The 23213-nt window shown below is 45.0% G+C and overlaps 1 protein-coding gene across 1 annotated transcript in view; it reads left to right on the forward strand.

The window, feature by feature from the left end:
* LOC137527990 (ficolin-1-A-like) overlaps positions 1-23213 on the forward strand; it is a 92137-nt gene that overhangs the window by 40899 nt on the left and 28025 nt on the right. The window contains exons 5-7 of the mRNA XM_068249157.1: positions 5918-5953; positions 7723-7767; positions 18794-18921. Of these exons, the coding sequence (XP_068105258.1) occupies positions 5918-5953; positions 7723-7767; positions 18794-18921 (209 nt within the window). The remainder of the gene's footprint in view (positions 1-5917; positions 5954-7722; positions 7768-18793; positions 18922-23213) is intronic.

Consider the following 23213-nt stretch of genomic DNA (forward strand, 5'->3'; position numbering starts at 1 on the left):
AGGTTGTTTGAAAGGAGTTGAGAGACAGGGGTACTCCAACCAAGTGAGACAGCAGCAAGATAAAGAAGACAATAATACCTTCTTTCATTTACCAGTTTGTGGTGATCTGGTTTGTTCTCCCAATAGCGCCCCTTAACTTTTTGATATAAACTTTTTTGGCTCTAAGATACCCCTATAAGGATGGCAGCTATGGGCAGTGTTTGGGACTTCAGAAATGAACAAGCGAGTAGAATTAATACATTTTTCAACTATGAGGAATATGAAGAATGCGCTGGGGTATACTGGGAGGATGTGGTATATAACCTCAAGAATTTAGAAAAACCACTGATCAAGGAAACTAAAAATGAGTGGGAGGTTGCCACATTGGATCAGTGTCTCCTATGGGAAATATCGCCAGTGGGCCTCACTATTTACAAACAGCTGGCAGCAGATCTAATGAATCCGATAGTACAGGAAGAGTGGGATCGCATGTTCCATGGGGTGTCATTACAGGACCTTTATCAGAGACACAAGAAGGAGCCAGTGTCTTAATTTGAATAAAGAAATAGGCAAATTGAGAAAAGAAATGGAACCTTTTAATAAAGTTCCAGAATACCAGAATATGGAAAAGAGTATTAAAAACAGGTTGGAACACCTGGAGGAGGAAATCATTGAAAAGAAAAAAAGGAAATTTATCAGGGACTCAGTTCCCGTTCAAATATCCCAGGCCTCGGTGGAAACTGAGGAAACATGACAATGGAGCACATATGAGAACTCCATGGTAACATTAGATGCCACCGGGATCCCTCAGGAGACCCGAGATATGGAGGAGAATAGGAGAGAGGCGAAGTCAGAGAGTTAGGTGGATTGGGAGGAAGTGGGAAGGGTGGTTGGAAATCCTAGAATTAGAGATCCTCCGCAGGACGAATGTAGACCGATTATAGAGGACACCTGGGTATTAGGTATATTAGACATATCTGGGAGAAACCCCCAAGAGGATTCAAGGCGGGCATGGACAAGATCAAATCAGAAGCAACAAAAGACCAACCAAGTAAAAACTAGCAGGGGCAGCCAAAACATGAGTAGAGATAAATACAACTCCACTTTCCAGGAGAGGAATGGGCATGGTGGAGGGGGGGATGGCTCATTCCCACAGGGGGTAGTGGGTAATACTCATGAAGCTGTCCTGACACAGAATAGATATGCTGTTCTGAACAATGAGAACAACGAGGAATCTGGGGTGGGTATAATCCAAAACAAATCCCAAAACTCAAATAAACCCTGACTAAATATAAATACAAATGTAAACATAGATAATCAAGAACAGAAACAAAAACGTAAACCAATACAAAATATGCCCAAAGATGTCACCCCAAAAAAGAATTTGGGAAGATCTAGGAGAAGTAAGGTAAGTATCCGCCCAAGGAGTACCAGGGGTGGAGAGAGAAATGCTATTAACAGGTATTTTTGGCCAAAGGAGGGGGGGGAGGAAGGGAGAGGATGTTGGAGAGTAGGAAAAGGAAGAGGGGGTGCAGGAGGGGTAGGGGCTTATCTAGGAAAGTAGTCCAGAACCCTAAAACTGATGTGGAGCGGGGCATATATAACTTGATGTTGAATTGAAAGAATCAGATAAGCAGTTATTAGAAAGGGGTTAAAATTTGCCCCAACGTCCAAACTGAATAAATTTGAGACATACGTTGACATTAAAAAATATACTAGAAAGCTATGCCTGAAAAAATATTTCCACAAGAACCCAATAGCCCCAAAAATAGCTAATAAATAATTTACACATACTTCATTAAAGAATCCCTCCCGGTTCAATCCAACAGGTGAAATGAGTAAAGAAATGCTCTTGTTTGAACGTTGTGTGGAAAAGGACCTAAGGAGGGTAAAACCACAACCAAGCTCTTGGGGCAACCTCACGAAAATAGAATCTCAGGCATTAAGGGATCTTCAAAGGAATCAATCTGTTGTAATCCGTCTGGCAGATAAGGGAGGGGGGGGGGGGGGTATTGTAGTACAGAGTGTGGAGGATTATGAACATGAAGCATGCAGATTACTGGGTGACACGGGCACATACAAACCCCTGAAGAGGGACCCAAGTAACCAGTTCATCAAAGAACTGGAGAGGTTACTCAAAAGTGCTAAGCAAGATGGCATTTTATCAGCCAAGGAATATGACTTTGTGTATGTACAGTATCCTCGCATGCCTATCTTTTACCACTTGCCCAAGATCCACAAGGGCCTGAGGAGTCCTCCAGGGAGGCCCATTATCTCTGGTATAGGATCTATTACATCTAATTTATCTAAATATGTTGATACTTTCCTGCAGAGATATGTGAGACGGACACCAGCCTTCCTGGAGGACTCCAGACATGTCCTCAACTTGTTAAGTGAGGTGGCTTGGGAGGATGGGTGGATCTTGGGCACGCTTGATGTGACCTCCTTGTATACAATAATAGAACATAAGAAGGGATTGGAGGCGGTGGAATTTTACCTGGCACAAGATGATCTCCTGAAAGAGAAACAAAGTAGGTTTATTTTGGATGCGATAAACTATATCCTCACACATAATTCTTTTTAATATGGGGAGAGGTACTTCCTCCAGACGAGTGGGACGGCAATGGGGACCAGGTTCGCGCCTGGATATGCTAACCTCTACATGGCTCATTGGGAGGAAACTCATGTGTATGGGAATGGGGGCCCGGCGCGGACCTGGTCCTCTGGAAAAGATTTATCAATGACGTCCTGTTCGTGTGGAGTGGCACGGATGGTGCCTTGAAAGATTTCTTGATGAAAATTGGCACGAATGAATATAATTTAAAATTTACTGCAGAGACAAATCATCAAATCATAAATCAGGTACTTCCTGGATCTAAATATATACATTGAGGATAGCAAAATTAAAACACGAACATATATAAAGCCCACGGACCTCAATGGCTATATTTTAGCCACCAGCTGCCATTTGCCATCCTGGCTGAATAATGTCCCAAAAGGTCAAATGATCCGCCTGAAACTAAACTGCACAGAAAACAGTGAATATTTGAAAGAAGTTGACTTACTTACAGAAAAGTTCAGGGAGAAGGGATACAGTGATGGGGTAATAGAAAAAGCAAGACAAGAGGTGGATTTGGTGCAGCGTAAAGATCTATTGGTGAAAAAACATGGAAGGGATTCAGGGGACCACTCATTGAAATTAAACCTAAGAGGAAAATTATAAATAAACATTGGCAAATATTGAAAGAGGACAAATTTTTGAATGAAATATTACCTGATTGCCCTTCATTAATATACAGGAAACCTGGCAATATAGGCCTTAGGGTGGTAATGGCGGCTGGAGGCCCACCAACAAAAATACATAAGTAGGGAGGATTTGTAAGTTGTGGGAGATGTATCAGCTGTAGGAGTACACAAGGCTATAAAAGGATTTCGACAGCTGAAGGACCACATGGTAGTTATAAAATAAATCAGTTAATTACATGTGACACAAAGGGGGTCATATATTGTTTGGTGTGTCCTTGTGGAAAAAAATATATATTGGGAGAACCAAGAGGGAGTTGCATAAGAGGTTGGGAGAACATTTTAATAATATAAGGAAGGGTTGGGAGGAACACCCTCTGTCAAAACACTTTAAAAGATGGTATGATTGCCAGGTAAAATATATTATATTACTTTTTTGGGTTGGAAGTAATCCCTAGGGACCCAAGGGGTGGGGACTACATAGGCTAGTAGGCTAAGGTTGCCCTAGGCTAGCAGGCCTAGCCTGCACACAGACCTAATGCTAGCCTAGCACAGTATACAGTATACACTAACACTAGCTGACTGAACTATAACACTTAAATCACTATCTATCTATAAATCAATATAATATATGTGTTATAAATTTGTGGAATAGCAAAAATGCTGTGTTTACACAATGAAAAGCACACAGCAGCACTGGAGATGCTCTCAGTACCACAGAATCACAAGCAAGGACGAGTTCCTCAACATGGCCACCGCCTTATATAGAGGAGGGGAGGGCCAGGCTCCCCTCCTCTGATTGGTTGCTAGGGCCTCAGCTGGGGGCCTTCTGATTGGCCCAACGATGTCATCCCCTGGATACTGCATGCCTAGTAGAATCCGGATTCATGATCACGGGTTAACACCCTTCCGGATCCGGATGAGCACCGCTGCTGTGTACCCACCACCAGGGTCCACAGATGCTACAATTCTTGGGCTGATTTATTGTGCTGTGGTGCTGCTTAGTCCTCCTGCTGCCGCCTCTCAACTTTGTTGCCATGTCATTGCTATTGATGCAAGATAAAAAAACATTTATAAAAACCTCTCTGGGTGTTTTTGTGGCGTCGCCCACTCATCCTCCTCCAGTGGTACCATCACCTCCAGGTGCCATTGGGACTCACCATCACCTCTGCGATTGCTTAAAGTGTATTTCCCTGTTTAAACCAATTATTACCAATTAACAGCCCCATTTAAAGTGTTGATTTAACTTTAAAATCCATTTTCTCAAAAACCAAAAGTTTTCTTGGGATTTGTTTGTTGTAGCCCCTTATCACCTTTATAATTTATGCAATTTAGGGGATTGTAGCATGTATGGGGGCTTTAATAATAGCTTAAACGCTATTCCATGAATTTGTAAGTCTGTCTCAAATCCAGAAATCAATTACGCCGGTTCCGGAATAAGCCAAATCGGTGATTGAGGGGTATTCGAGCACCACTGTCCATAGATTCTGTGAGAGGTTGAGAATTTCCGGCTTTGTGCACATGACAGGAAAACAGTTATTTTCGGTATAAGCATAGTATGAATGACCTCTACAGGATGCACAGAATCAAGTGATACCGGACATGAGATTTCTCACATGATTTATCAGTATAGATAGTCTGTTTATTGTTTAAGCAATGCTCTTATAAGGGTGTATTTTTAACTTGACATCACTTGAGAAAATGAAAGACCATAGAACTTGCTTTGTTTGTTAAAGAGACTCTGAAGCCTCTTAACTATCTAAATCCCCCTGACCCACCCTCCCTCTCCCCCGCAAAATCCACGACTTTCTTGGTTGTGGATTTTGCTGCCCTGTGCGCTTCCATGTGAGGCAGAGCTATGAGCGGCAGCCCTGCCTCACACACGTCTATCAGCGATCTCCGCCTCTTCCCCGCCCCTCTCAGCGAAGGAAGACTTGAGAGGGGCGGGGAGAGGCAGCGATCCACGCTGACAGACATGTGGAGAGGCAGAGCTATGAGCCGCAGCCCTGCCTCACATCTATCAGCGATCTCCGCCTCTTCCCCGCCCCTCTCAGCGAAGGAAGACTTGAGAGGGGCGGGGAGAGGCAGCGATCCACGCTGACAGACATGTGGAGAGGCAGAGCTATGAGCCGCAGCCCTGCCTCACATCTATCAGCGGCGGATCTCCGCCTCTCCCCCGCCCCTCTCAGCGCAGGAAGACTGAGAGGGGCGGGGAAAGGCAGCGATCCACGCTGATAGACACGTGTGAGGCAGAACTGCAGCTCATAGCTCTGCCTCACATGTAAACGCTGCCCAGATCGCCCCCCCCCCCCCCGGGGACTTAGGGGGATTTAGATGGTTTACAGCCGCGTGAGTGCGGCAATTTAGGTAGGACTTTTGTATTAAAAAGAATTGTTAAAAAAAAGGATTTTAGAGAGGCTTCAGAGTCTCTTTAAGGGTATAAAAGTGGATGACTTTCTGTATTATGTTCGTAAAAAACCTTAGATAACAAACTCTGCTGTTGTCTGGTTCTTTGCTCCGCCGCTGAATAGGGAACCACATATGCACGGTGACTGTATGGGACCCTGCGTGTAAAACGAGATAGACTCATTTTACAAACATGATCCATTCTGGACTGACTCTATAAGCTAGGATCTGTCAGTGTGAAGCGAGTCTGGGATCACTATCAGGACTGACTCTGCTCTCTTTTCTACAGGACCTCCGGGACAGGCTGGCTTCCAGGGACTACCAGGTGACTATGTTATATATCATTAGGATGGCCCCCCAAGGGGAAGAATGTGTGTAAATTATCAGCACTTTCTGTGAGGACTCTTTCACATTAGTCAAGGCGTGCACAAACCTGATTTTGTGCACGTGTTGAGTGGCATCGAGAAGTTGTGTTGCGATGCTGATTAGCAGTATTAGTTCTAATTCACCTGACAGGAAAACACCACGGCTGGACGTTACGAAGCTCCCAGATGCATTGTAATGTAATGCTCTGGAACGCTTCCTCTAATGTGAAAGTTAACATAAAGTCAAATAGACTATCATGTTACATTTCTAAAAATGCGCGCACCATCTCCTAGTATGAAAGAGCACTGAAGGAATCATATAATGGGCGGGTTCTGACTGCAAGAAATTATTCATACGCACGACAGAGAATTACCCAAACCCCAATGCAGCGTTATTACAGGAAGTCAGAAGCCAAACTGCCCACAGGCTTTTTATGGGAAGAATGAGGGCGGTGCTGAGGGGGTGTGGCCAACACTACATATTCAGATGAACCCTTTGCACATTGAGACTCATGCACAGAATAGCTTTGTTTTTAGAGATGGCCAAAAATAAATGCTGCAGCTATTGCTTACCAAATATAGGATTTTTTTGGACGCACTCACACCTTTAAGGCCCCTTTCACATTTACCACGTTTTCGTGTGTTGCAGTACTCTCCCCGCCATGGATTGTTTCGATTGTTGCAGTAGTGGTACGGCAGGTATGCGCCGATCATTTAAAATTCACTTGACATACTTACAGGGGCGTAACTAGAAATCACTGGGCCCCCCTGTGAAAATTTGGATGGGGCCCCCCATATGTGCCAAATAATTGTAATGGGGCAGCGTTTCACTATAAAATAATTGCAATGGGGAAGCGTTTCATAATCGTAATGCAGCAATGTTTTACCAGAAATTAATTGTTAAGTGAGCAGCATTTCACCAGAAAATAATCATAAAATGGGCAGCAGTCACCAGAAAATCGGAAAGTGGGCGGCAGTTACCAGAAAATCGTAAAGCGGGCAGCATTCACCAGAAAAGTGTAAAGCGAGCAGCATTCACCAGAAAATTGTAAAGCGGGTAGCAGTCGCCAGAAAATTGTAAAGTGGGCAGCAGTTACCAGAAAATTGTAAAGCAGGCGGCAGTTACCAGAAGATCGTAAAGCGGGCAGCAATCACCAGAAAAAAATGCACCTGTATAAAAAAAAAATAAACAATTCACTCACCTGGCAGAAGTCTCCTCTCCCGGCCTCTGACGCGCAGCTCCCCCGACAATCCTCTAGCAGCAAATCTCCCGCGCTGACAGGCAGAGAGCAGTGCTACGGGAAGATGGCGCCCGAAGCCCTGTACTGGAGACACAAATAGTCTCCAGTGCAGAGCTTCAGATGCCATCTTTCCATAGCCCTGCTCTGCCTCCCAGGAGAGGCTGCGGGCTGCGGGGAATGAACTGGCTAATAGATGCCGGCTAACCGGCGAATAGACCTAATGAATACAAGGTACATCACATGAAAAAAAGTGTTTCTAAATAATAAAGTCATGTAAGGTTGAACTCGATGGACGTATGTCTTTTTTCAACTCAAATAACTATGTAACTATGTTGGGAAGAAAGGAATGGTGCAGAGAAACAGCCAATGGCATCACTTACATGCAGTATTTGGAAGGTCAGTTATTTGCTCATGACGGGATATTAATAACTTAGGGTTAGGGTTAGGGCTGGATGTTCCTGAACTCAGTATTTCTTGTCTTTTTATAGGTCCAAAGGGTAATCAAGGTGTCTCCTGCCCAAAGGAGTTTGGTGGTAAGTAGATACTAGTGGTGTAATGTACCTTGTGAAGTCATAGCTTTGCCATACATCAGCATACTGTGTACTGGAGGCATAGCTCTGTAGATGCTTCACAAACCAGATATTCCAAAGACAGGACAAATCTCCTCTCTCCAGCCTTGTCCAATGTGGAGGACAAAATCTCCTACTCACCTATCGCTAGGGTAGCTGGGGGTAGGCCTTGGGAAGATTTATTGAAGAACTTAGGACCCCCTTTAATCTCCTGATACCCAGCGCCCGCAAGTTATGTAATGGGGATCAGCTTTAAATCCTTCAATGTGTAGACATTGTCGTGAGAATTCTGGAACGGTTATTTATACTATAACTGGAAGTATAAAATCAAGATATTAAGGGCTTGATTCACAAAGTGGTGCTAACTGTTAGCACGCCTGTGAAAACCTCCTTAGTACGTCTAAACGAGCTTTTCGCGCGCAAAACTTTATGTGCGCAAAACTTTACGCGTGCACTGCACAGAGCACAGGGCGCTCTGCGCGAAGTGCCCATTAAAGCCTATGGGACTTTGCGCACGGTACTTAGCACGCAATCTGATTGAGAAATCCGGTGCTAACCTACTTAGCACCCTGGTTAGCACGTCTAAAGACTTTAGATGTGCTAAGTAGGTTAGCACCGCATAGTGAATCAAGCCCTAAGGCTCCTATAAAGTGGGAGAAGTCTTATTATAGCACACGCCCAATTCTGAGTTCAATATCGAGTATTTCTCAAGATACTGGTATAAAAGTGAAAATCAGGACAGTACTATAAAAAAATTTTTTTAATATGAATAAATACAAAAATACATCAGAACAATCGTAAATAGAGCTTCTGATTCACATAAAACTCACAAGATATTTCTTAATATGAGCTGATCTTAACGGTTTCATACAAATTGACCAGTGGTGCTCATCCACTATTCGGGTATCCGAACTACCCAGATAATCCAAACTTTTTCAGCTATCTGAACTCGGATTCGGATTCCGGATATCTGTGCAAATCCAAATAGCGCTCTCCGAGTTAACTCGGATATCTACCTGAAATCCGGAATCCGGTCGGATATCTGGTTGGATATCTGAATCCGGATACTGTAACCACTGTAACCATGGAGATGATGTCCATGAAGTCATTGAGCCAATCAGAGGGCTCCCAGCAGAAACCCTAGCAACCAATCACAGAGGGGAACCCTGGCCAGCCCCTCCTGATGTCCTTGAGCCAATCAGAGGGCTCCCAGCCTAAGCCCTAGCACCCAATCACAGAAGGGAACCCTGGCCAATCCCCCTGTATATAAGGAGGGGTGCCATGATGAGAAACCTCGTCCTTGCTTGTGTGACTGCTCACTAGAGATATCGGCGAACGGTCCGGGAACCGTTCGCCGGCGAACCCCTCACCCTGTACTACTTCCGGGTCGCTATGACTCGGAGTAGTACGGCTACACTGGGCCGGCGGTGCACGTCCTTGATCGCGCACCTGTTGCCAGGCACTTTCTGCGCATGTGTGTTACGTCATGACTCATGCACAGAGTGCCCAGCAACAGGCGCGTGATCAAAGACGCGCATCGCTGGCCCAGCGCAGCCGTACTACTCCGAGTCATAGAAACCCAGAAGTAGTACTAGCCCATAGGGATTCGCTGGCGAACGGTTCGCTCGCATCTCTACTGCTCACTGAGAGACATGCTCCAGTGCTGCTGCTGGCCTAGCAAGTGCTGTATACAGTGATAAACCTAAAGCTTTTGAGTGCTAAACACCTTCACTACACTATTGTTTTTTTGTTTTTAGTTAGTTAGCTTGATTTCATTCAGTGACAGTCAGAGTTTGTGCTGCAGAAGCTGCTATTAGGTCCTGTGTCTGTGTGTGCTGTGCACAGACCAGGCCAGCTGATGGCCTGCTATTAGCATTAGCTACAGTATAGGTTAGAGAACAGGATTAATATTTGTTATTGTGTAGTTAGTACTGCAGTGCAAGTAAGTTGTTAGAGTAGTACTGTGTTAGCTTACTACAGATTACTGCAGTGCTGCTGTGCTGAGCAGTGTCAGTGTGACAGTTAGACAATTAGTGTGCACTGTCTTCTACTCTGCCTGTCTTTCACTCCGTGCTGATTTGCTTTAAAGTCCAACCCCGATTTTAATAAAGTACAAGTACCCCACATCATCTGGTTGAAGCAAGCTGGCGCTGGCAGTGGTCACACTCGGCGCACCAGAACCCCCTCTGCCACTCCTGCTGACACTGAGGCCTGTTCAGGCAGCCAGTCCTCAGTGGCCTCCTCTGCTCCCTACACCACTTTCCGCACAAAGAAAAAAACTCCGCCAGGCCCTGTTGGGCGAGTTTTTCCCTGTTGTTGGCAAGAGGGGGACATGAAGTGGCTGGGAATCACTATGCCTGCCTTACCACCCTTTACCACCACCACAACCTCCTGGCTCCTCCTGATTGTTAACTATTACTAACTAAGCCGCCTGGTTCACAATTTTTTTACAGCCGTGGTACCAACGCTACGTGCCACGTACATGTGCCTTATGCCACGTACACGTGCCACGTCCAGCATGCTCATGGCACACATTACACCTGCTGCTGCATTGCCCTGCTCCTGCTGCCTGTGCTGCTCCCTTCACCAGGGTGCCACAGGCCACTGATACCACCTATATTTAAAACACAATACAAACACAATTGCTGCGTAATTTTTTGGAGGTGTCTGGGCTGAAAACTTTCATGTCCCAGTTGTGCACTTTGGACACAATGTGGGCTGCACGACCGCTGTCTGGAACCTAGTCCTGATGTTCATTTACAGCCATTTTTTAAAAAAAAAATTGTAGTTTAACTCCCCACAATTAGTGTTTCCCTTAAAAAAAAAAACATGATGCTACATGCTTCATTTACCCTAAGAAACGTTTTGGAAGCAAACCTAAAGGCCACTTCCGGTTTTCTATCCGGATCGGATTTCCCGCATACTGGGTTCAGATATCCGATCGGATTCGGGTACCCAGTACATAATAACAAGAAGCCCGAGAGGACAGAGCATGCGCTGCTTCTTTGTCCTTTGTGCGACTTGCTTCAGTCAGTCACAAACAGGTGATGGTGGCACCATCACCTGTTTGTGACTGACTGAAGCAAGTCACACCATTATGGTGCAGCGCAAAGGAGAGAATCCCATCCAAAACAGAGAGCAGGTAAGTAGAAGGATCCGACCCTACACACACTGGCATAGATGTAGTGTAATGCTAGGTACCGTATATACTCGCATATAAGCCGACCCCCCAAGTTTTACCCCAGAAAGCAGGAAAAAGTCATTGACTCGCAAATAAGCCCACCCCCTACCCCACCCCCAGTATAAATAGCCAGATGTGACCCCAATACTAGGCAGCCCCATTCCCCACAGCCATGTGTGCCCAACAATGTTAGGCAGACCCTCTTTCCACATTGTGATCAGAGTGTTTAGTAGTGACCTGCTATGCAGAGACAAGCAGGTACAACAAACTTGTCACAAGAATACATTTGTTACAGCAGACTGAGAACAGCAATGGTGCCTCCCTTGCTATTTAAAACAATAGGGATCAGAATGATTCTCTTCAATGTGATTTCCCCCCCAACTCTGCCCATGCACCCCCTACCACCCTAGTACCTCTGTGGCTATTTAAAAATGATGTACCCCCACTATGTCCGTGCCCCTCCCTGCTGGAATGGTACATGCATATAATTGTTTTCTCCTTGAGTCTCTGCCCCCTACCCCCGTGATTTGCAGAGCTTTCTGCTCTTACTTGTCCAGTCCTGAGCCCCCGTAATGGTGTAGAGGGGTGCCGAGTGCCAGCGTCACATGTCCGGGGCCCCGTAATGCTGTCTGTGGGTAGAGGAGAGCTGAGTATCAGCATCACGTGTCCGGGGATTCCCTTCTTCACTGTGTCTCAAGACGCCACTAGATGGCGTCATAGATATGAGACACAGTGAGAGTGTCAGAGAAGAAGGGAATCCCCGGACATGTGATGCTGATACTCAGCTCTCCTTTACCCACAGACAGCATTACGGGGCTCCGGACATGTGACGCTGGCACTCGGCACCCCTTACACCATTACGGGGGCTCAGGACTGGACAAGTAAGTGCAGAAAGCTCTGAAAATCACAGGAAGGAGATTCGGGGAGGAATCCGCTCCAGTCGGAGAGGAGGCAGATACCACAGGGGGAAAAACAGTTTTTACATGTACCTCTCCAGCGGAGGGGGCACATACCGGAGCGATGGAGGGTCACTTTAGCATCATGACTCGCATATATGCCGAGACCCCCACTTTTGGGCCACTTTTTGGGGGTCAAAAATTCGGCATATATGCGAGTATATACGGTACACACAATGCAACTCTGACAGATTTACTGTCAGATCGATTATTTCCAATGTCTGATCTGATTTCTGATAAATTTTTCAATCGATTTTCCGTTCATTTCTATGAAAAAATAATTCAGAAAATCTATCGGATAGCAGATTGGACATATTATTATTATTATTTAGTATTTATATAGCGCCGACATATTATGCAGCGCTGTACTGTGTATATATATATATATATCTTGTCACTAACTGTCCCTCAAAGGAGCTCACAATCTAATCCCTACCATTGCCATATGTCTATATTATGTAGTGTAAGTACTGTAGTCTGGGGCCAATTTTTTTTTCTTAGGGGGAGCCAATTAACTTATCCGTATGTTTTGGAATGTGGGAGGAAACCGGAGTGCCCGGAGGAAACCCACGCAGACACGGAGAGAACATACAAACTCTTTGCAGATAGTGCCCTGGCTGCGATTCGAACCAGCGCTGCAAGGCGAGAGAGCTAACCACTACGCCACCGTGCTGCCCACATATTGGAAATAGTCGATCTGACAGTAAATCTGTCAGAAAATTGCATCATGTGTATCTAGCATAAGCTCAGGTGTACTTTACACAGTGACAATTTAGCACTTGGGGCAAGTTAAGACAGATCTTAATCAGTCAGCAGGAAGTTTTTACGTTTTGTAATAGAATGATAATATTTATTGGCTAACCAAAAGAAAACAGTGAGCCTTTGGCTAATGAGTCATCTTCACACTTCACTACTGTTCCTGTATACAAGATGTTAGGACACACAGCTATATATACAGTCAGCAGGAGATGCATACATTGTTTTGTAAATATAAATACAGTGGTGTGAAAAATTATTTGCCCCCTTCCTGATTTCTTATTCTTTTGCATGTTTGTCGCACTTAAATGTTTCTGCTCATCAAAAACCATTAACTATTAGTCAAAGATAACATAATTGAACACAAAATGCAGTTTTAAATGATGGTTTTTATTATTTAGTGAGAAAAAAAACTCAAAACCTACATGGCCCTGTGTGAAAAAGTGATCGCCCCCCTTGTTAAAAAAATAACTTAACTGTGGTTTATCACACCTGAGTTCAATTTCTGTAGTCACCCCCAGGCCTGATTACTGTCACACCTGTTTCAAACAAGAAATCACTTAAATAGGAGCTATCTGACACAGAGAAGTAGACCAAAAGCACCTCAAAAGCTAGACATCATGCCAAGATCCAAAGAAATTCAGGAACAAATGAGAACAAAAGTACTGTAATTGAGATCTATCAGTCTGGTAAAGGTTATAAAGCCATTTCTAAAGCTTTGGGACTCCAGCGAACCACAGTCAGAGCCATTATCCACAAATGGCAAAAACATGGAACAGTGATGAACCTTACCAGGAGTGGCCGGCCGACCAATATTACCCCAAGAGCGCAGAGAAAACTCATCCGAGAGGCCACAAAAGACCCCAGGACAACATCTAAAGAACTGCAGGCCTCACTTGCCTCAATTAACCCTCCTGGCGGTTTGTCAAAATCCGCCAGGGGGCAGCAAATACGTTTTTTAAAAAAAAAAAATTCTCATGTAGCGAGACGAGGTCTCGCTACATGATAGCCGCCGGCGATCGGAGATCAGGAGATCCCGTTCAAAGAACAGGATCTCCTGGAGGGCTTCCCCCGTCACCATGGCGACGGGGCAGGTTGACGTCACCGAAGTCATCGACGTCGTGACGTCAAAGGGGACTCCGATCCACCCCACAGCGCTGCCTGGCACTGATTGGCCAGGCAACGCACGGGGTCTGGGGGGGGCTGCGGCGACGCGTATAGCGGCGGGTCGGCGGGCAGCGGCGGCGATTGGGCACTGCACACAGCTAGCAAAGTGCTAGCTGCGTGCAGCAAAAAAAAAATATGCAAATCGGCCCAGCGGGGCCTGAGCGGTGCCTCCTGGCGGCATAGCCCGTGCTCAGCACGGGCTTACCGCCAAGGATGGTTAAGGTCAGTGTTCACGACTCCACCATAAGAAAGAGACTGGCAAAAATGGCTTACATGGCAGATATCCAAGGCGCAAACCACTTTTAAGCAAAAAGAACATTAAGGCTCGTCTCAATTTTGCTAAAAAAAACATCTCAATGATTGCCAAGACTTTTGGGAAAATACCTTGTGGACCGACGAGACAAAAGTTGAACTTTTTGGAAGGTGCGTGTCCCGTTACATCTGGCATAGAGGTAACACACCATTTCAGCAAAAGAACATCATACCAACAATAAAATATGGTGGTGGTAGTGTGATGGTCTGGGGTTGTTTTGCTGCTTCAGGACCTGGAAGGCTTGCTGTGATAGATGGAACCATGAATTCTACTGTCTACCAAAAAATCCTGAAGGAGAATGTCCGGCCATCTGTTCGTCAACTCAAGCTGAAGCGATCTTTGGTGCTTCAGCAGGACAATGACCCAAAACACACCAGCAAATCCACCTCTGAATGGCTGAAGAAAAACAAAATGAAGACTTTGGAGTGGGCCTAGTCAAAGTCCTGACCTGAATCCGATTGAGATGTTGTGGCATGACCTTAAAAAGGCGGTTCATGCTAGAAAACCCTCAAATAAAGCTGAATTACAACAATTCTGCAAAGAGGAGTGGGCCAAAATTCCTCCAGAGCGCTGTAAAAGACTCGTTGCAAGTTATCGCAAATGCTTGATTGCAGTTATTGCTGCTAAGGGTGGCCCAACCAGTTATTAGGTTCAGGGGGCAATTTCTTTTTCACACAGGGCCATGTAGGTTTTGAGTTCTTTTTCTCACTAAATAATAAAAACCATTATTTAAAACTGCATTTTCTGTTCAATTATGTTATCTTTGACTAATAGTTAACGGTTTTTGATGAGCAGAAACATTTAAGTGTGACAAACATGCAAAAGAATAAGAAATCAGGAAGGGGGCAAATAGTTTTTCACACCACTGTAAATGTAATACAGTTGTCATTCTGTTTCAAAACATCCTGCTTTCACTGATGGCTAACACAGAACAATGCTTTGCTGCTTATAAAACTTGTCAGGAAAGAGTTAAACTGTAGCACAGAGAAAGTTGCTGTCATTCTTTAGGAAAGGAAAAACAAACCATAAATTTAACAGGTCTCAGGTCTAACAGCTATGACCAAGTAATAAACATTAGTCAGGGGGAGAGGAGAGCTGATAATTCCTGTCCGTGAATGCGTGCTGCATAAAGAAACTAATCTGAACTCAAAAGTTCTACTACTTGAGCCCACATGCTTTTCTTCTCACAGCAGCTTGTATGTCCCCACTCATTATACTAAGGACAAGATCCTCAAATGACAACAGATGCTGTCATCACACACACTCTGCAGTGAGAGAGATGCAGGGATCTCTGGAACTCAGGCAGAATAGAGCAAAGCAGAGGTGATTTACTTTGACATGTGACCTCTTATCTCTCCAAGTCCTGCGCCCTGCTGAATTTTCTCGCCCTAGGCCTTGACCTTTGAGGCCTTCCCAGAAATCCGGCCCTGCTTCTGGTGAGTTGCTAACATTTCTGCCACTTTGTGCTTATACCGAGTACAGCGTTGCCTCCTAGTTACAGGTCATTCCCCTTGAGTTTTTATATACGGGGGACCCTCAACAGGCTGGACAGCATGAAAGCTGCCTCAAGACAGCTGACTTTTGAGGCCCTGCTGTATATGACACTAATCGACTTTACTTCCTGTAATGAGAATCTGTTATGGAGGGCAAGTCTGCCATCCATTCAAGTGAAAGGTATGCACTGACTGCCAGGTATACTACAATGTGCAGTCACAGATGCAGTGAAAGGTATGTAGTGACTGGTATTACAATACAATGTGCAGCTGTCACACAGGTGCAGTTAACAGGTATACTCACTGTGGTATATTACACAGTGTGCGGCCACACAGGTACTGTGAACAATTATGCAATGATTGGTATTACAATGTGCACCTGTCACACACAGACAGGTACCGGACAGGCACAGTGACACTGCGTGCGCTCATGTAGGTAGGTGGGTGCACTGACTGAAGTGAACAACAGGTAGGTATATGCAGTTATGGGTATTACAATGTACACCTGTCACACACACAGGTAGTCACTGAATGTGCTGGGCCTGGTAGTGGCACACACAGTAAGAATTACCAAGGTTGTCTATGCAACACAAGTGTCAGTGGGACACACACAAAAAAAAATAGATCACAAGAACATGATTAGCTCTCAAAAGAGCTGTTGAGGGGTGTTTTTTTAGCAATAACAATCAGCCAGGAGCAAGCTAAGAAGCCTACAAGAGCCTAACTAATCTTTCCCTATGAGAGTCTGCAGCAGCTCTCCCTTCTCTAATTAATGCAGGCACACGAGTGAGTGAAAAACCTGACACTGCCTGCCTTTTATAAAGGGGGGGGGGGTGGCTCCAGGAGGGAGTGTAGCCTGATTGGCTACAATGCGCCTGCTGACTGTGATGTAGAGGGTCAACGTTGACCCTCATGATGCAGTATGGGGGCGAACCGAACTTCCGGAAAAGTTTGCGATTCTCCGTGATCGCAAACCCCGGAATTTCGGCGCGAACCGTTTGCCGACGAACCGTTCTGGGCCATCTCAAATGAGAGCACATGCTTTAACTAGTTCATCACTAAGGGGTTTTCCCCTTAAAATAACAGAGCAATTTTCACATTTCATTGCTCCTCCCTTTCATTTGCCAATAACTTTATCACTACTTATGCAGTTGTATAGAGGCGCCAGAAGAGTGAAAACATATCAGGGAAAAAGTTTAAAATGAAGTAGGTAGTGGTGGACTTACCCCTTCAAATGCAGACACAAAAGATGTTAATTTTACAACAAAAATTAGTTTTTTACATACTCTGAAAAGGTGCAATGCATTTCGCAGGCATATCCCACTTCCTCAGACAATACAAAAGGAGCATATAACTCAAGCAGGTCTGTATCCTAGTTAAGCACCTCTGTCACTACTTACCACAATAAAATATCTTGTTTTTCACAACCAATTAGGCTTTTTTTTTAGGCCTGGTGTAGTCCATATAAACTTCGGCTACAAAAAAGGTGCCTGGTGGAGCCCATATATACCAACTTCGGCTACAAAAAAGGCGCCTGGTGTAGCCCATATAAACTTTGGCTACAAAAAAGGCGCCTGGTGTAGCCCATATAAACTTCGGCTACAAAAAAGGCACCTGGTGTAGCCCATATATACCAACTTCGGCTACAAAAAAGGCGCCTGGTGTAGCCCATATATACCAACTTCGGCTACAAAAAAGGCGCCTGGTGTAGCCCATATAAAAACTTCGGCTACAAAAAAAAAAAAAAAGGCGCCTGGTGTAGCCCATATAAACTTCGGCTACAAAAAAAAAGGCGTCTGGTGTAGCCCATATAAACTTCGGCTACAAAAAAGGCGTCTGGTGCAGCCCATATAAAAACTTCGGCTACAAAAAAGGCGCCTGGTGTAGCCCATATAAAAACTTTGGCTACAAAAAAGGCGCCTGGTGTAGCCCATATAAAAATTTCGGCAACAAAAAAAACTAAAAACTGTGTAAATTACTATTCCCCCTCCAGGACGCCATGGATAGTGGGGGAATGAAATAATTCGGCTTCCAGCGCTTGTAGCCCATATCAAAACTCGGGCGCCCTTTTCTACACCTTGTAACCCATATTTCCAGAAATAACATTGATGTCTATGGCGGCGCCCTTTTCATACAGGCAGCTCAGGTGCCCTTTTCAACCGATACCTTTTTTTGGGTGGTACATTTTGTCAATAATTATTTTATTCTAAATGCATTTTAAAGGGAATAAAAAGGAAAAAAATGAAAAATATATTGTTTCTCAGATTACAGTGATTACAGTTTTAAAATAATACATGTTACTGTAATTAAAACCCACATTTTGCCCATTTGTCCCAGTTATTATACCATTTAAATGTTGTCCCTATCACAATGTATGGTGACAATATTTTATTTGAAAATAAAGGTGTATTTTTTAGTTTTGCATCCATCACTACTTACAAGCCCTTATTTGCAAAAATAACAGTAATATATCCTCATGGCATATATATTTTTTAAAAAAAAGTTGAGTCCCTAAGGTAACTATTTTTGATTTTTTTATGTCACTTTTTTATAAAAGTGTTTTATTTTGGAGGTAATGGGTTAATTAATGGAGTATTTTATGTATTTTTATTTATTGGGATGTATGCAGATGTAATTTTACTATTTGGCCACTAGATGTCATCCACACACACACACTTTTTTCCTCCTGTGTGCTGTGTGCTGCATACACGGTTACAGGAAGTAATGCATGTATGCTTTACTTTCACTTTTGTCAATGACAAATACTGTTTGGCTGAATATCACAAGTAAAAGGTTGTGATAAAGTTTGCTTACCGACCAAGCAAGGATTTGCTGCTTCACTAAGTAGAGTTTTCATTACATCTTCGTTTTGGATAGACTCAGCTTTTATAGAATAACTAGTAGACCCAAGTCCGTTTAAAAACGGGCTCTAGGTCTTTTTCCTGCCGCCACCAGTGTGCATGCGCGCAACCGCCTCGCTCCCTGGTCCCGTTCAGCTGTCCGTTACTGCGCACATGCACAGTAGCAAAGAACAGGGACACAGGGACAGCTGGACGCAGCGACACAGGGAGATTATTATAGAGGATTCCTGGTGATATCACACTAATGTCTGGATATTTCACAGGTGCCAAAAACTGTCTGCAGCTGAAGAGCCGAGGACTGCACTTCAACGGATGGTACACTGTATACCCCGATGGAAGACGCCCTTTGTCTGTTCTGTGCGATATGGAGACGGATGGTGGAGGTTGGATTGTAAGATGACTTTTATGACCACAACTTTATGAAGCTTTCCATGGATATGAAAATGTGGGCAATGTAGAAAGAAAAATGAAGGTCGGCAGTTCAGATGAGCAAGAGTGGCATGCAAAAAGTGAATGCAGAGACCAGTCCTGATGGGCAGTCAGTGGGGTGGTGAGTGCAGGGCAGTGGTAGACTGACGGCACTTCTATGGAGGCTTAAAGAAACACTGAAGCAAGTTTAAAAATGGCTTTTTTCCTTTTATTTATGTGAGGCATGTTTGCCCCTGCTAAAATGCCGCAATGCCGCGGCAGAACGAGGGGTCACTTCCCCCAAATCCCCCCTGCAAAATCTACGACTTTCTGAGTCGTGGATTCTGCTGCTCATGGAGGCAGAGCTTTCAGCTGCAGCTCTGCCTCCATGCGCGTCTATCAGCGGCGGATCTCCGCCTCTTCCTGCCCCTCTCAGTGAAGGAAGACTGAGAGGGGCGGGCGGAGGCGGAGATACACGCTGATAGACGCATGTAGAGGCAGAGCTGCAGCTGAAAGCCCTGCCTCTCACGGAACCACTCCCCGCAGTGTGCCCCAGGGGATTTGGGGGTTAAAGACCCCTCGTTCTGCCACGGGATAGCGGCGTTTTAGCAGGGGCAAACATGCCTCATATAAATAAAAGGTAAAAAGCCGTTTTTAAACTGGCTTCAGTGTCTCTTTAAGGTTGGCATGCAACTTCCTGTCATTATATCCAGGGGTCTTTCATCATATCCGCCCAGGGCCGGCGCTACCATAGCGAAAAATGGGGCAATTGCCCCAGGGCCTCCGACCTCTGCTGGGCTCCCCAGGTGGTCTTTCTGACTGTTCTATATGCTTGCATGTTCAGCTCAGCTGCAGTGGCAGGCAGGCCCACACCAGCCAGGGGGGAAGGGAGGCAATCTTCCCCCAGGCTGCCTTTTATTCAGTGATTTAGGGCTGGTCTGGTGTTTGGTGTATTCAGGTTTGTTGTTGTAAGTCAAAGTGAAACACTAGGCTAGCTGATAAAAGTGCAATTAGAGGGCAGGCAAGCTGGTAAATATATACAGCATAATGCAGAGCTTGCCTGGAGGGTCCCTGGGCAAATATCTGTCTGGTCTCTCCCCTATGTTATAATGACTGCATGTGTGGATAAGGTGTTATACAAGTTAAAAAGTTTTTGACAGTCCCTAGATTCCAGGAGGGCTGCTTTCTGACTTGTGTGAAAGACCAGCAGGGACAGGAGTCCTATTACAGGCAAGTAGCCTCTTTGTGATGTGGGACTGCAATACAGATAAGCTCTCTGCTCCATCTCAGGCTATTCTCAGTCTCTCTCCACTACTCCTCTCTCTGGGCTAGTGCAATGCAAAATCACAATAGCAATCGCTAGCAATTTGCGAGTGCGATTTTGTGAAGCAATTTTCAGAGCGATTTTTGAATGAATTGCTCCAAAAAATGCTACATGCAGTATACCTGCGATTTTGAAAAAATCACAACGCTGCTGTGGGAACACCTTCATAGGGTAACATTAGCCAAGCGCTTTTCAAATCACTGTAGATTTGAAAAACGCTCAGAAGCCCTCTTGGTGTGCACCAGCCTCCTTCATTCACCTTTGTTTCCCTCTTCCCCTAGAGCTGGCTGTGTGTTCTTGTCATACAGGAAAGCTAAATAAAAGTGCATTCCTGGTGATTTTTTTTTAAATGTCTGAATAGTTGACTGAATAGCTTGTTGGAACATGGCATACATAGCTTTGTTGGACATTCTTGGGTGACACTCTTAATTTCTTTACTGATCGATTCTGCTGGTATGTCTCTGTTCTGGTCCAAGGGGGGTGTCCAGTGTCCACCAACAAATCTCTTCAGATAAGCCTGATGTAGTTACACCTCTACCCAACTGCCTTATAATAACTCACCTGTCCCTGCAGCAGCTCCATCCTGTGCTCCCTCTTCAGCAGGGATGGTCGTAGTCAGCCAACTTCGCTACACTGGAACTACGCGTAGTTTTACGTAATTACGCTTCGCCAAACTACGGCTTCACAATCAAATATTTGCTTCGTATGCATTTCAGAAGACTACGCGTTAAAATACGCAATTACGCGCAGTGCGTAGCGTAGTACATGCGGACGCTTATGCCATTATGCATAAAAATGTACGCAAGAATTCCTCTGCAAACCGCTGGTACCAGTAACTCTTCTATGCATACATTCCCCTTTCCAATGCGTAATTATGTATGCATACAATCGTACGTGGAAAAATAGACGCAAATAACGCGTTCGTAGTTTACTTCGCAATACACATGAGAACTACACGTAGGGGCGTAAACTATGCGTACCGGTACTTCGCTACGCGTCCAAGCATACGCGTAGTTTTGAGACTTTGTCTACAAACTACGATGCGTAGATGCGAACTACGATGCGAAAATTCGCACTGGCGTAGTTTCTGCTCATCTCTGCTCTTCAGCCACGCTGCCTGCCTCTATGACCCTGTGCATGTTATTTACATGTAACATGTGCCGGATGGAGGAGACACAGGCAGCAGGGCTGAAGGCAAAGCACAGGATGGAGCAGCTGATACAGGTGAGTTATTACAAGGCAGCTGAGCTACACAGTGTGTGGGGGCCATGGGAGAAGTCTATGCAAGACTACGAGGGGCAGCAGTCGGTTCGGGGGCTGACTTCACTGGGGGGGAGGGATGTAGGGGGGACCCAAGTTACTTTTGCCCCAGGGCCCCCCGTGTGGCTTAAACCGGCCCTGTATCCGCCAATATCATTGCACCCCCTCAGTTTACGCATGCGCTATGTGTGACGCATAAATGCGTCTGCGATACAAAAATATGCATAATGCATGACGCTGTATAATCTATGTACACACCTCCCACCACCACTGTGTAATGCTGTGTGTGGTGATATATTGGGGTGCTGATGATGTTAGGAATACAGGAACATATTTCTTTCATTTTTCTGTCTACTAAGTCTGCTAAAAAGCTAGTCTGGCTCTTGAAGGTGTCACCTGGATAATGTCTGTATGTAGATTAAAATTTGCATTCAGGGCAGAGATCAAGGGAACTGCCATTATCATTCATTGAATAGACCAGTCCCCTTCAATAGGCAAAGGAACCTGGACAGTAATTAGGAACTGTCTACCTAGCCACTAGCCAGGAAACACTTACTTAGACATTTACCCGACCAGGTTGAAGCCCACACAGGCGTTCGGCTACCTCTTAGTCTGAATAGTGGGCTGGAAATGGAATTGCTGTGAAATCTGTAAGTGTAAACAGGATACTTGTTGTTCTCAGGATACAATCTTACCTGTGAAATCTGCAACCTTCAAAAAGCTGAAACAGGAACCCTTTGAAGTTCGCATATCACAGGAAGATTATGACAAGCGTTTGGTGATGTCACAAACGGGGAACTTGCATTAGTTCCTGGGGGCTGGACATTAAATGCCCCAGGGGACACTTCAGACTATTTAAGGTCCAGAACAGTCACAGCTATCTTCTCTTGGAGGCAGAGAATATCTAGGGATGATCGCGACTCCTGGTCGAAAACGGCGTCCTCCCGTCAAACAACGTTCTAACCTACGCTGGTAACGTTCTTCCCCCCCCCCCCCCCCCCGTTTATTTTTACGCAAATATCCGTGTGTGTATTTTTGTAACTTTTATCTTTGTATCTTTTTTACTTTGTTTTTTTGTACATCTTTTGTATATATTAAGTTCTGCATTGTTCCACGTTTTCCTGGAATATTAAATTATTATTTAATAAGCTTGACTTCTGCTGTACTAAACTAACACTCATAGCCTACAGGAGACTGCAGTGTAGCTGTGTACAAGTCCGTGCCTAATTGTATGCTTGAGCAACACTACCATATGAAATTGTAATTGCATTGTGTGTATGGGGCACTTCTGCGCTCGACAGCCGAGTGGGAAGTCTAACAGTATCGTTCGGAACGACTGTTAGTGGTTTTGCTTCACTACAGTGTAAGATTGCAACTGTGTGTGTGTGTGTGTGTGTATGTGGGTGCGTGGCGTTCCTGTATTCTGCCTAAGCACAAAGCTGACACGAATACGAAAACGCGGATTGCGCGCGGAGGACTCGACAGTAGAGTGGAAGTGTCTAGCGAACCGCTAGTGGTGGCAGTGAGAGGTGTTCTGAGGGGTCTCAGCCTTGTTTTAGCTCGAATAAGGCTGCTCCCCGCTTGATCTGGTCAAACCCGCAGTCGGGAACCGTATACGCAGGTGTGCCGCGGGCTGGTTCCTGACACTGTGTAATGTGTGTACATACCTCCCACCCCTGTGTAATGCTGTG

This window comes from Hyperolius riggenbachi, chromosome 8 (genome assembly GCF_040937935.1).
Source record: "Hyperolius riggenbachi isolate aHypRig1 chromosome 8, aHypRig1.pri, whole genome shotgun sequence".
Taxonomy (NCBI): Eukaryota; Metazoa; Chordata; class Amphibia; order Anura; family Hyperoliidae; genus Hyperolius; species Hyperolius riggenbachi.